At 44.8% G+C, this 15,245-nt stretch overlaps 1 protein-coding gene across 1 annotated transcript in view; it reads left to right on the forward strand.

Annotated features, from left to right (window-relative positions):
- The window catches only part of RWDD1 (RWD domain containing 1), a 58,057-nt gene that overhangs the window by 37,465 nt on the left and 5,347 nt on the right, over positions 1 to 15,245 (forward strand). Inside the window, exons 5-6 of the mRNA XM_082252601.1 lie at positions 647 to 779; positions 3,547 to 3,609. Of these exons, the coding sequence (XP_082108727.1) occupies positions 647 to 779; positions 3,547 to 3,609 (196 nt within the window). The remainder of the gene's footprint in view (positions 1 to 646; positions 780 to 3,546; positions 3,610 to 15,245) is intronic.

Here is a 15,245-nt window from a genome sequence, read left to right on the forward strand (position 1 = left end):
TTTAAATGATATCTCCTCTCGCATGTACATATAGGGAAAAACCAAGGGGAATCCACTAGTGCAATACAGTTTTTAAATTCCAATTTTTATTGTTAAAACATAGTAGTTTGGAGAGTTCCCCACGTCCTCACCAACTCCATGCTAGTGTGCCAGACATTGAGGAACCGCCATCGCTTCATCCGTTTACTTCTCTGGTCTGCTGTGTAGCCACGCCCTAAAGTTTCGTCATTCCGACTTTGTCAAAGGGGGGTGGGGACCCTAAAGAGCATATTTGTAAAGAAGCGATGGTGAATCGCTCATTGCATATTCAGTAGAGATGCAGTGAATGGTTGGTGAATGTCAGATTCGTTGCTTTATAAATGTACTCCTAATTTAGTTTACAATTCCACTGCAGGTAATATTTACTATATTATCCAAAAGACACAATGAATGCCTCACTTTTCTATAAGTACATAGAGAATAAAATGTCTTACAGTATCCTCGTAGCCTGAAGATAGTGTTGAGCTTTAAAGATCCGTTTGCTGCAACTACATCTAACAAGAACGTGTTTGCCAACATTTTAGGCATAAGATATTTTCATATTTTGTGTTGTATTGTATTTTTATTTTATTTATTTTTTTTTTTTACATCATTTACATTCTTCTAGGTGCGTTTCCATGGAACTCCTGTAACAATTGAAAGCTTTCTTAGTTGGAAAGCCAAATTTGAGGCTGAGTTAGCAGAATTGAGGCGAAAAAAACAGAAGGAAGAAGAGCAATCGGGAAAAATTAAATTAACTGGTAAGTTTGCTATGCAGTGCCATTATGGTAATGTTTTGTAGCACGCGTTTCAAATTTTTATTTGACCATTACTCAGTCTTCCTTTTTAAGGTTATTGTACCGGTAGTTGAAAAAGGGAAGTTTGGTGTGCAGGTATTTACCAGATGGGGTATCTAGCATCTTTAAATATATACAGTAGTATATCTCTGCTATATGCTCACATTTCCCCATATTGTGTTTCTTTCTAAAGAAAAAAAAAAAAGCCATAAGTACTAAAAAATTAAATGTTTTTGCTAGAAGTGCATATTGCTCTTCACCTTCTCCTGGGCTGACAGCATGCTGCCTCTGCTACACTAAAATCCCTTGCAATATTCATCTCCATAACGTAAAAGGTAATTCTCTAGTCCTTGAGGGGAGACCATAAGCAAGGCTTATTACACTGCCTGCAATTTCAGTGCAGCAAAGAGAGTGTTGTTGGCTCATTAAGTCCCCAGTCACACCAGTCGCGACATTGAAATCACGCTTCTTCACTTGATGTATCATGATTCAAAGTAGTACTACATCAGCTGCTACTTGGAAGACATCTGTGACTTCATGCACAATATCTATGAAAGTCTTACCTGAATTTGCAAAAAGTAGTGCAAGAACTACTTTCAAAATCTGTGCGACTCCTCCGATGGAGTCAGTCACACTGAATTGACCGCTTCCATTGCAGAAAATAGGGTGCGACTTGTCATGCGATTTGAAACTATAAAATTGCATGACAAGTCGCACTGATGTGACTTGGAGCTAAAAAGATGTTAGGAGCTCCCTGGATTTCTCTAAGGCTCAGCAGGTATTTTTATGTACTTGCTGCTTTTTTTATGAGCCAAAATGTTTGAAAGCATTCATGTTTTGGAGTTAGAACATTTTAGATGATTCCCTTATTGGGTCCAGATATTTGCAAAGTGGATTGTTGTGCTGAAAACCCCAGTTCCAGGATTACCTAATTGTAATCTCCGATTATTTATGCCCATTCGTAAATGCATTACTTTTAATAGTTTGTAGTAATTATCTTTAGCAAAGTGAAAACACTACTTGTGATGACATCATACCGCAGTTGTTTTTTAAATTATAAAGGAGGTTTATGCCGCAGCCTCTTTGTTTTCCTCCTGTGTCATTGGACTATATGCTTCATGATTTCCAGGTCCTTTTTTTTTTTTTTAATCCTTGTACTGAATCCTAAATTAAGTTGTGGGTGGATTTACAGACCTCAGATCAGCATCTAGAAGATCAAATTTATACTGACACATTTATCCTATCCGCCCGAAAATCTCTGCTTGCTCACCAAGGCAGCGAAAAAAAAAAAAAAAAAAACTATCTAAGAAAAAAATGAACAGTGTCCAGAGCAGAGAACCATCTGAAGCCAGCACTATTAGGAGGGATAAACATGAAGTTCTTAATGTTAAAACAATCTTTTCCATACTTGCAAATATTACCTTCAGTATGATACCCGACTGGGGAACAGTGCAAGATTCATAGATTGTTTGGATCTTAAATCAATATTTATTAGCTGAGAAATCTCTTATGTGCTTTAAGCCATGTCCTTTGATGACTAAAGGCAAGAGGAGGAGCTCATTGGCACCGAAAGGGATGCAGAGTGAGAACGGCAAATGGGCTCCGCATGTTGGTGCGTTAATAAGCACGTCCAAGAGAGTCTTTACAATATTTTTGTTTATGTGAAGCACAACAGCGCTGAGAACTTCATGGGGAAGTGAGGACACTGTGCAGATAACGAGCAGGAACATGTACCCATTCCCTAAGACAGGAAATAAGGATCCTAATGCAAGGAAAGTGTGACTTTTATATAGTATATCACTGTATGTCCCACAAATATGTTTTTGCTATAGGTACAGGAAGGAGGTACCTTATTGCCAATACACAGGTTGAATTTTTAAATTGTATCTAAGCTGAAGAACAACAATATAGTAACCTGCTAATTCTGCTAAAAATCGAATATCCTGTGCACAAAACAGAAATTGCAAAATTATCAGTTTTTCTAGTTTGGCTACAGAACATCTTCTCTATGTTATAGATAAGAGGAGATGGGAAGATGTTCTGTAGCCCTAACATTCGATCTGTTCTAGGGCTCTATATACAATACATTAAGTAAGGGCTGTTTTACACGGGGAGATTTAATACTCCGATTCTGGTGCAGCTGTGCATTGTAGCCAGTCAGCGTCTAACTTCAGCTTGTTCAGTTAAACTTTGATAATAAAACCTGGAAGCTGATTGGTTTATATGCAGAGCTGCACCAAATTTTGCACGCTCCAGTTTTAATAAGTCTCACCTTGTTACAAAAGCATCAGCAAAATTTCTTATGAGTTAGGCCCCTCTCACACAGGGTGCAATCCGTTCAAGCGGATCCGCCTGCTCAGCGGGGATGACAGGTCTGTGTCCTCTCTTCATAGACACAGCCTACTGTTCTCTATGGTGTGTTCAGATGCAAACAGACTGTATGTCCTTTTCCATCCAATTTGCCAGGCGCATTGGCAAAGGGATTCCCATATATTCTGTTTTTAGCGGATTTTATCGGATCAGTTGTCGGTTAGGTCTCCGCTGACATCCGCCACCCCATAAAGAACAGTGGGTGGTAGTATCGGGTCCCCCTAAAAAACTCAGGCGGACCAGGTCGGTTTGCTGGTGTGAAAGGGCCTTAAGTTGAACGTTCTGTTTTTAGCATTTTATTTCTGTTGTGGTAATTGATATCACTCAATCTAACATAAACATTTCTACATTGGTCATGCAGGAAAGCAATTGTTTGAAACGGACCATAATCTAGACACCTCTGACATCAAGTTCCTGGAAGAAGGTTTGTTCTCATTTTCTGTTTGTGGTTATAGATACCGTTGTGCCCATATGTTTGCATTCCCTTGGTGAAATACAGTATGTACCATTTTCCAAGAGTTCCCATGCCCACCTTAGTGCAGAAGAATGCAAATTGTCTGCCAGTATTTTCTGATCTCATGCTTCTTTCATCTTGCCATCTGTTTTCACAAAGATTCCCTGTGCCTTTAGAACAGCTTCCCCAAACATCAGTGAGCCACCACCATGCTTCACAGTGGGGATGGTATTCTTGTCACTATAGGTCTTGTTGATGTCTCTCCACATACAGCACTCATGGTTGTGACCATAAAGCTCTATTTTGGTCTCGTCACTCCAGAGTACAGTGTGCTAGAAGCTATGATGCGTGCCAAGGTGTTTGTGGGCATATTGTAGCCAAGCTTTTTTGTGACATTGGCACAGTAAAGGCTTCTTTCTGGCAACTCAACCATGCAGCTCATTTTTGTTCAAGTATCGTCGTATTGTGCTACTTGAAACAGCCACACTGTCTTTTTCCAGAGCAGCCTTTATTTCTCCTTTGGTAAACCCTGTGGGTTTGTATCCTGAACTGGCTAATTCTTCTGCTAGTTGTGGCTGTAATTTTTCTTGGTCTACCTAACCTTGGCTTGGTATCGATATCCCCGAGTTTTCCACTTCTTAATAAGTGATTGAACAGAACTGGCATATTCAAGGCTTTGGGTATCTTATTATATGATTTTTCCATCTTTATAAAGTTCCATTGCCCTATTACGCTGGTCTCTTGACAGTTCTTTTCTGCTCCCATGGCTCAGTAACTAGGCTGATAATTCACATGAGGCTAATAAACTTGTTGCCTATTTATATACTGGCACTAATTGCAATTTAAAAAGCCACATATGTGGGAAATCAGTAGATAGAATCTACTATCAACTGCCGGACTGGGCGGCGAACTAGATAATCTAGATCCTTAGGGTTCCCCCAGACCGGCCAGTGAGCGCAGGCAGACCGCAGCTCCGCGCTAGGTCGGCCGCAACATAGCCCCACTGGACAGGGGCTGGCCTGCGAGGTTAACGTCTTGCGAGGGCGCATCGTACTGGCTTTCGGCCGAAGTCAGTGTTTCCTCCTGGCTGACAGCACCCACATTACGATGTAGCGCTGTCCTGTTCGGAATGGTGCCCACCCTGTTCCTGGTGTTTTTAAGTAGCTGTCCCCCCCTCTACCCCTGGCGCCTTTTGGGGCCGACGTGGGCCCCTCCCTGGAAAGGTCAGGCCCCCAGGTTCCCCTCCTCCCAGCTCTGTGGCCCCCATTTACTCACCCCCCCATGCCCCCTGGGGCGGACATACCTACCTTAGGTGAATTGGGGGGCAGCACTGGCGATGGGGGTGGGGCGCGCTCTGCCAGCGCCAAAAATGATCGCTCCTTGAGGGGGGATTGGCCTGGTGGGGGCGCCTATCTTGGCCCCCCTCCCTGTTGGGACCATTTTTTGTCATGCTTGTGTAGCCTCGGTGGCCATTTTCCTATAGTTTCCCATTGAAAATAGTGGCGGCAATATTTTTGGAGCTCAGATGGGCGGTAATTTCACGGTGGGAAGTCCTCGGCCTCTAGTACTAAAAGCCAGACATGCCTTTTTACTAATCGCCGTGCGCTGTGCAGAAGCTTACTGCGAGCTGCCCGGTGGTGGTGAGTGCCTGGGCCTCCCTCTCCCTCTTGCTGCTATACAGGGGTAGTGCTGTGCTGGGCCTTGTGGTGTGGATAGCGTGGTGGGGTGTCTCTTACAGTGTGTTTTTACACTTGTGGTGCAGATTCCCTCCTCCATTCAAGGAGTCACTAAAACGGGTTTCACCACCTGATCCGCTCTGGGGATGCCGGGCCCTCCGGGGCTACACAACTAGCTGTACTGATGGCGGTCCTGGAGTCATTGGTATCCAAAGTGGATTTGGTCCTGGGCAAACCAGCTACCAAAAACCGTCCCCCGCCTTCACCTGCTTCCTCTGTCTCTTCAGATCCAGGCTCTAAATCTGCCTTGCGGGTGACCGTTACCCTTCGGGGTCTGCGTTTATGCACCCCGTGTGCTCAGATAGTGAGGATGATTCCTCTGTTCCTCTAGCTGCACATGAAAAGGCACTAGTGGATGCACTGATTGTATTGGTGTGGGAAACCTTCCATTTGGAAGATGCGACGAATGCAGCATCGAGGCGCGGGTCACCTTTGGCACCCACAAGTCCTCCAAAGTGGCAAGGATGTTCCCCTTTCGCGCGTTCTTTGACAATATTGTCTCAAAACAGTGGGGGTCTCCAAAACGCACCTGTGCAATCCCTAAGCATTTTTCAATGCGGTACCCTTATGAAGAGTCCCTCCTTAAAAACTGGACGGTACCTCCTGTAGTGGCCGCTCCGATTTCCAGGTTGAATAAAGCCCACGGTAATTTCCGGTAGAAGTCTCCGATCTTCTCTGATCCGGCTGATAGGAGGTCTGAGGCCTTGACCTGCCATATGTTCACTGTGGCTGGGTCGGCACTTAGGCCGTTGTTTACCATCACCCTGGTGTCACAAGCTATGACTGAATGGGAAAACTTTTTACGCCGGGACCTGGAGGAGAAATAGCTCCCTCCTGATTTTGTGGAGCCGGCGGATCAATTGGTCCAAGGGCTACAGTTCGTCTGTGACGCCTCTTTGGATGCCGCTCCCTTGCTTTTAGACTGTCTCTGTGGTGGTCCTGCGCCACATTATCTGGCTGAAGTGCTGGTCTGCGAATCAGGTTTCTAAGAAGGCCTTGTCCGATATTCCATTCGTGGGAGATCGCCTGTTTTGGAACTTCCTTGGATGACATTATCAAAGGCCTCACAGGGGGAAAGAGTACTCTTCTTCTTCTTCTTTCTTCTTTCCAGACAGGGACCCTCCTTTTCTGCTCACAAGTGGCCAATGCGGGCTTCCAAGAAGTCTTGGCTGGGCAAACCAAGAGTGGGGTCTGCCTGGCCTGCGGACAAAAGCTCCTCTGCATGAAGGGCCGCCCTCACCCATATCGGGCTGTTTTCCAGACCCGTGGACCTTCCTAATTCAGGACAAGTGGGTCCACAAAGTCGTTCGATGTGGCACAAGATCAAGTTTCGATCATACCCACCGGCAAGGTTCTTTCCTTCCAACCTGCACTTATCCCCAGATCGTTTACAGGATCTCTATGGGGCAGTGCAAGACTTGTTGTCTCAAGCAGTGATTGCTCTGGTTCCTATTCAAACCTATTTATGGTTCCCAGGAAGGAGGGCAGGGTGCGTCCAATTCTGGACCTCAAGGCGCTGAACTGCTTTGTGCGGGTACAGAAATTTTGAATGGAGTCCATTCGCACGGTGGTAGTATCCCTACATCAGGGGGACTTTCTCGTATCCATCGACATCAAGGACACTTACGTTCAAATCCCCATTTGTATCACCCGTGCCGTGGTCGAGAAGCAATATTAATTTGTAGCGTTACCCTTTGGTCTCGCCTCCACTCCTCGGGTCTTCACAAAAGTTTTAGCCCCGGTTCTAGCATTACTCTGTCAGCGGGGGATTGCGATGCTGGGGTACATGGATGATCTGCTTTTGCAAGCGGAATCTTCTAATGCCCTGTTGGCCAACTTGGAGATCACTATGCAAACGCTGAGGGAGTTTAGTTGGATCCTGAATCTTCAGAAGTCTGCTCTGGTCCCGTCCAGGAGCCTGGAATATTTGGGACTGACTCGGAAAGAGTGTTTCTCTCTCTGGCAAAACTTCAGAAGTTGCAGGAGGCAATTCGGCTTCTGCTTTCCAGCAGACGGTCATCTCTTTGGACTTGTATGCTGGTGCTGGGCCTGATGGTGTCTACCTTCGAGGCGGTTCCGTTTGCACAGTTCCACTTGAGATCTCTGCAAAAGAGATTCTGGTGAAGTGGAACAAGGATCCTCAGTCTCTGATAATGTTGAGCCGGAGATCAAGGGGGTCCCTGGTTTGGTGGCTTCGTCCTCCAGCACTTCTTCAGGGAAAATCCTTTCTTCCCCTGTACTGGAAGGTTGTCACCACGGATGCCAGCCTATCTGGATGGGGACTGGACTCTGAAGGAGTCTAGCCTACCAATCATTTTACTGGAGCTCCGAGCAATCAGGCTTTGCCTGGATCATTGGACAGTTTGTCTCCAGGGATGTCCGGTACGGATTCAATCGGACAATACCACGGCTTTGGCCTATGTCAGTCATCAAGGGGGCAAGAGAAATGTGCTGGCGGCTTGGGAAGTAGCCAACATTCTAAGGTGGGCAGAACGATTCGTTCCAGCCCTCTATGCTGTACACATTCCGGGGGTGGAAAATTGATGGGCGGACTATCTCAGTTGTCAGACGTTGGACCAGGGAGAATCCCACTTCATCTGGAGGTGTTCAGTCAGTTGTGTCTCCGATGGGGGACTCCTGAGGTGGACCTGTTGGCCTCTTGCCTCAACACTAATGTTCAGAGGTTTGTGGCACGGTCTCGGGACCCTCTAGCTGACGCCACTCATACCCTAGTGGCTTCCTGTAGTAGTCATCGTCTGATATATGCCTTTACTCCTCTCAAGCTTCTGCCTCAACTCCTGTGCAGGATCGAGGCATAATGGGATTCCAGTCATTCTAGCGGCTCCAGACTGGCCTCACCGGTCTTTGTACGCCGATCTGGTATAGCTGGTTACCGATATTCCTTGGAGACTCCCTCTCAAAGAAGATCTGCTGTCTCAAGGATTGATCTTCCATCCTGCTTTACATTCTCTGGCTTTGACGGCCTGGCTTTTGAAAGCCAGGTGCTGGAGGATTGAGGGTTTTCTGATTCAGTGATTCCTACGATTTTAAAAGCTAGAAAATCTACTTCCAGGAAGATTCACCATCATACTTGGAAGACGTACATTGCGTGGTGTGTCTCTTGGGGTTCACCCTCGCTCCTTTTTGGTGACTCGGATCTTGGCTTTCCTCCAGCAAGGGGTCGAACGTTTGGCCTTGAGTACCATCAAGGGCCAGGTCTCGGCCATGGCAATTTTTCTTTCAACGTCCATTGGCCTCACACTCCTTGGTGCGTATTTTTCTCCAGGGAGTAAGACACTTGGCTCCCCTGGTGCGGTCTCCATTGCTGCCGTGGGACCTAAATTTGGTGTTGACAGTTATTCAGAAACCTCCCTTTGAAAATATTTGGGAGATTCCCGTGCTCCCATTGAAGAAGGTGGCCTTTTTGGTGCCTATTACTTTGGCGCGCAGGGTGTCTGATCTGGTGGCGCATTCTTGCCGTTCACCTTATCTAGTTGTTCACATGGATAAGGTGGTTCTTCGACCATGTCCATCGTTCCTTCCAAAGGTTATCTGTGATTTTCATCTGAGTGAAGACAATGTGTTGCCTTCCCTGTGTCCTAAGCCTAAGCATCCTAAAGAAGTTGCCTTGCATTCCCTGGATGTGGTTCGGACAATCGGGGTGTACCTGGCAGCTACGGAGTCGTTTCGAAAGTCAGACTCACTGTCCAAATGGATGGACCTCACAAGGGGCTGGCTACTCTTGTAGGGGGTAGCATAACCCTACGATTATGAAGATGAAGAGCTGTTTCCATCAATTAACATCAGAGAAAAGGATTTTACAGTAAGTCAAAAATCCTATTATTTGCTCATTCAGTCTTTTTTTGCATCTTACTGACAGCAGCTCTACCTTTTTTATATACATCTAGTAGTGTCGAGTGGTCCATGGCATAATGCACACTAGTGTATAATGTATTATATACAGGTCCCTCCTAAAAAAATTAGCATATTGTGATAAAGTTCATTATTTTACACACAACTGAAGTAGTGCAAGCCTTTTATTGTTTTAATATTGATGATTTTGGCATACAGCTCATGAAAAAACAAAATTCCTATCTCAAAAAATTAGCATATCATGAAAAGGTTCTCTAAACGAGCTATTAACCTAATCATCTGAATCAACTAATTAACTCTAAACACCTGCAAAAGATTCCTGAGGCTTTTAAAAACTCCCAGCCTGGTTCATTACTCAAAACCGCAATCATGGATAAGACTGCTGACCTGACTGCTGTCCAGAAGGCCATCATTGACACCCTCAAGCAAAAGGGTAAGACACAGAAAGAAATTTCTGAACGAATAGGCTGTTCCCAGAGTGCTGTATCAAGGCACCTCAGTGGGAAGTCTGTGGGAAGGAAAAAGTGTGGCAGAAAACGCTGCACAACGAGAAGAGGTGACCGGACCCTGAGGAAGATTGTGGAGAAGGACCGATTCCAGACCTTGGGGGACCTGCGGAAGCAGTGGACTGAGTCTGGAGTAGAAACATCTAGAGCCACCGTGTACAGGCGTGTGCAGGAAATGGGCTACAGGTGCCGCATTCCCCAGGTCAAGCCACTTTTGAACCAGAAACAGCGGCAGAAGCGCCTGACCTGGGCTACAGAGAAGCAGCACTGGACTGTTGCTCAGTGGTCCAAAGTACTTTTTTCAGATGAAAGCAAATTTTGCATGTCATTCGGAAATCAAGGTGCCAGAGTCTGGAGGAAGACTGCGGAGAGGGAAATGCCAAAATGCCTGAAGTCCAGTGTCAAGTACCCACAGTCAGTGATGGTCTGGGGTGCCATGTCAGCTGCTGGTGTTGGTCCACTGTGTTTTATCAAGAGCAGGGTCAATGCAGCTAGCTATCAAGAGATTTTGGAGCACTTCATGCTTCCATCTGCTGAAAAGCTTTATGGAGATGATTTCATTTTTCAGCACGACCTGGCACCTGCTCACAGTAAATGGTTTACTGACCATGGTATTACTGTGCTCAATTGGCCTGCCAACTCTCCTGACCTGAACCCCATAGAGAATCTGTGGGATGTTGTGAAGAGAAAGTTGAGAGACGCAAGACCCAACACTCTGGATGAGCTCAAGGCTGCTATCGAAGCATCCTGGGCCTCCATAACACCTCAGCAGTGCCACAGGCTGATTGCCTCCATGCCACGCCGCATTGAAGCAGTCATTTCTGCAAAAGGATTCCCGACCAAGTATTGAGTGCATAACTGAACATAATTATTTGAAGGTTGACTTTTTTTGTATTAAAAACACTTTTTTTTTTATTGGTCGGATGAAATATGCTAATTTTTTGAGATAGGAATTTTGGTTTTTCATGAGCTATATGCCAAAATCATCAATATTTAAAACCATAAAAGGCTTGCACTACTTCAGTTGTGTGTAATGAATCTAAAATATATGAAAGTCTAATGTTTATCAGTACATTACAGAAAATAATGAACTTTATCACAATATGCTAATTTTTTGAGAGGGACCTGTGTGTGTATATGTATGTGTGTGTGTGTATGTGTGTGTATATGTATATGTGTATATATATATATATATATATATATATATATATATGTTGTGACAGGAAGTCAGCTAAATCTGGGAATGTAGTCACAGGAAGGAGATACATTTTCCACCTGATTGAGAAGTCCATTAATTAATTTAGGGTGTTGGCTACAGAGCTAGCCAGCAGGAAGTTGAAAGGCCTTCACCTGTTCAGAATGAGGGAGTTAAGGCTCTATAATTTGTTCAGAGAAATTCCTGTTGTTGGCTGCCTCCAGAAGCTGTGTCCTGAAGCCATGTGGGCTGGGAGCAGGAGGAAAGTCAGCGTGTGCCTCCCGACAGGATGTGTGGGCCTGGGAGAAGACCCCCCGGAGTGATGTGTGCCCGGGACGGTAACCAAGGGTGAATACGTCTCAAAGGTGAGAAGACGAAGTGTTTCTGTGTGAAAGAAACAAAAGGACTGTGTTGCCCTGTGAAGCTATTATAAAAGGACTATTGAGTGTCCACTGTAGGACAAGGAAGTCTGCCCGACGGTAGGTTGGAGACAGACACTTAGGCAGGTTCCAGTTGTGAGAAGGTAGCCGCCCACAGAGGCAAGGATTTATTTTCTGTTTTATTTTATTTTGGATGTTTTGCTGCATACAGCCTGGTGAAGAAAACACCATTTAATAAACCACACTGTTTGTTTGCAAGCACTTGTCGGCTACCTCTCTGGGAAAAAACACCCCCCAAGGGGTCATCCACACCCGCCACCGAGCTAATCCCTCACATATGGTGGAGGTATGCAGTGGGCATAAGCAGAGATCCCTGCAATGGAGTGCATATGTTTGATGAACTTTGTCTGGTGCATGAGATTGCACAATCTATGTGTGCAGGAGAGAAGATCCTGACAGAAAAAAAAAAAAAAAAAAGTGTTTTAAAGAGACAGCGGTCTCAAAATTATTTGATGAACTTTGTTGTGTCTGGTGCAAGTGACTGCACAAACTGTGTGTGCAGGAAAAGAGATCCTGCAAGAGAGAGAAAAACTACATGTGTTGAAGAGACAGTGGTCTGAAAAATTTTTGCTGGACTGTGAAAAATTTGTTTGTGGAGTTATTGAAGATGGGGCGTTCAAAACGCCTGAAGAATGCAAAGATAGATGAAATGAGAGACCGGATTCTATGGATGGAGGGGATGTTGCCGTCTGAACCAGCCCCATCCATGCCTAAAGAGAGTCTACTAAAGAGGAAGGTTGTTGTCCCTAGCAACACTGATGAAACCGCTATGGAGACGCAGTGTGCTCAGATGAAAAGTAAACTCAAAATGGAGGAGATGTTGAAACATCTGATTATATCAAATGCAGCTCAACAGCAAGCAAATACAGCTCAACAGCAGGCAAATGCGGATTTTCAGCAGAGCTTTGCAGCTCAACAAAAGGCTCATCAAGAGAGCATGGCAGGCTGGAAACAGAGACGCCAGCAGCCAATGGAGGCCATCGGTATGGAGGAAACCGAGTATGTGTGCAGGGCTAAGTTGGATGCCTTGCAACGGAAAATGGAAGAAAAGGAACAAGCCTTGGAATTGCTTAAAATGGAGCATAGAAACTTGCAGGAAACGAATGAACTACTCAAGTCTCATGTGTTACAGTGGGAAGAATCCACTGCTCTTCTTTTGGTCGAGTTGCAAAAACGCAGAGAGACTATAATGGAGAAAGATACCATCCTCATGGAAAAGGAAAGTGAAATTCAGACTTTGCAGAAGCAAAGTATGGCTGATATGTTGGAGTTGCGTAATCAGCTGGAAAAAAGTCTTCAGTCTTTGGGAGCTACAAAAATAGACCTGCAGGAGTCGCAGGAACAGAATGTTGCTCTGAAAGCGACATTGTCTCTCAGCGACAAAGAGAAAAGTGAAAGAGAGGCTAAATTACTGAGTACTGTGTATGAGCTCACTACTTTGAGCAATGTGGTAGATGAATGGCGTGCGGACTGTGAAAGTTGGAAAGGGGAAGCCCAACGTGTCCAGCAGCAGTTAAAGGAGAAAGAAGCCTGTGTGGCAGAATTACATTCTTATTCCCAGATGCTAGCCAATGAGGTGAAGGCTCTTATGCAGGGAAAAGGAGATTGTGAACATAAGAGGGAAAAAGTAGAGGCACAGCTTCTGGAATCGCAAGTCAAGGTGTCAGAAGGTGACCGATTGTGTGCTAAGCTGTCAGAGAAGGCAAACCGATTGCAGGTTGAGTTGGACAATGTTACAAATCAGCTTTCTCAAGCAGACAGCAAATCTAGAGAAATTGCGGAAGATTTTTCTATCTTGGAATCGCAGCTGCAAGACACGCAGGAACTCTTACAGGAAGAGAGGTGTCAAAGGCTGAGTTTTAGCACAAAGCTCAAACAAATGGAAGATGAGAAAAATGGCTTCCTGGAACAATTAAAAGAGGAGGCGGAAGCAAAGAAAAACCTATCAGAGCAAGTCGCAACATTGCAAGCTCAGATAGCGGATATGAAAAAACGCATGGAAGAAAGCGTTGGTTCATTACAGTGTGTTGAAGATGTGAAAAAGAAGTTTGATCAGATGCTTGGTGAAGAGAAGACTGTGTCTGCAAAATATGCAGAAGAACGCGCACGTGCAGAAACGGAGGTGCGTGATAACGAGAGCAAAGCCCTGTTCTTGGCTCGCTCTTTGGAGGAAGCTCTAGAGTGTAAGGCTGAACTAGAAAGTGTTAAACAGCTGCGTACAGAAATGGAAGAATTGGTCAGCTCCAAGGATGATGTTGTGAAAAGCGTTCAGGAGCTAGAAAAGTCTAAGCGAGCCTTAGAACAGCAAGTAGAAGAGATGAAGATTCCGTTGCAGGAACTGGAAGAGGAATTCCAGGCAACAGAGGATCTGTCCCAAAGAGGGGATAGTGTGCCTGATGCAGTTTTTAAAAGGATCAGTGTTTTGGGGTCTGTCCTGAGTGAGCCTCAGAAATGTGATGACACGTGGCTTGAATCACCCCTTTGGAATAAACCGTTCCTTCAAAAACTTCAAGCATTGGAAAATGTATCATTAGAACTTCAGCAAATAAAGGAGTTGTGTAAGAAATGTGATGATTTCTCAGTTCAGGCTGAAAACCTAGTGGAGAAAACTAAAGCGGAGAAAACTAAAGCAAGTGATATAAATCTGGGAGGAAAAAGCAAACGCCACCTAGTGGAGAAAACTAAGGCTGTTGGTGAAAACGTGAAGCAAATGAATTTCAAGTGCCTTTCAGAGAATATTTCTAAAATGAAACTGGTGAAAGACGGGTGGCAGAAGTTTGATCGTGATCTTGAGATGCATTCCATGTGGAATTCAGATAGAGAAAAAGAACTAGGTGACCTTGAGCGGTCAAATAGTTCAGCAGAAAGTGCATTGAAGAAACCTGTAAAAGAATGTGTTGCAGTTCCATGCTTCTTCACTGATGCAGAGAGGAGGTCTATAATGGATACCACCCAGATCGCTGGGTTCAACTGTGTTGTTGCCTTTGACCCCTATGTTGGTGGAAGGAAAGTTGATGATGTTCTGGTTGGCTTCTTCTGTGAAGAGTTTGGCAAGAAATATAAACTCAATATCAAATCAAATAGTAGGCCTTTACTGCGACTCGCTCAGGAGGGCGAAAAGTTTAAGAAGTTGATGAGTGCAAATGCTTCAGATCTGCCTATGAATATGAAATGTTTGGTGAATGATATTGATATCTCTGGGAAAAGGAACAGGGGTCACTTTGAAGAAATGTGTGACAGCCTGTTGTCTCAATTGGAAAATCCTCTGCACAGCATCTTAGAGCAAGCAAAGCTCAAGAAGGAAGATCATTCCCTTTTACAACAAAAAGTCAATGATTGTGTACAGATGTATGGAGAGGCAACTCAAGTCACAGAGGGATGTCAAGAGTCCCTACTTGGAACAAAGCTTAGTGAAGCAAAGGTTCTCAAAGTTTTGTGGAAAACATTTATGGATTGCAGAGAGAGGCGTCTTAAGAATGTTGAAGACATTAAGACTAGCCCAATTGAGTTGCCTATGGATCACGGTCCTCCATGGTGGATTGGACAGACGGTTATGAGGGACAAGCTGTCTGACATTTATGAGAAAGCTGTCAATGAAGATGACAGAAACGAGAAGGAGCGAAATGATGCCAAAAATGCAGTTGAAGAATGTGTATATGAGATGAGAGACAAACTGTGTGGCATTTATGAGAAATCCGTCAATGAAGATGACAAAACAGTTTCATCCGGAAGCTTGAGGATAATAGGAGGCTTATCAGTGAGTCAGCAGTGCCTGACACATGCGTGCCTGGAAATATGTGTCCCAACCCTAGGGTTGAAACAAGAGGGGGGGGTATGTGACAGGAAGTCAGCTAAA

Source organism: Pelophylax lessonae (genome assembly GCF_965119305.1).
Source record: "Pelophylax lessonae genome assembly, chromosome: 3".
Classification (NCBI taxonomy): domain Eukaryota; kingdom Metazoa; phylum Chordata; class Amphibia; order Anura; family Ranidae; genus Pelophylax; species Pelophylax lessonae.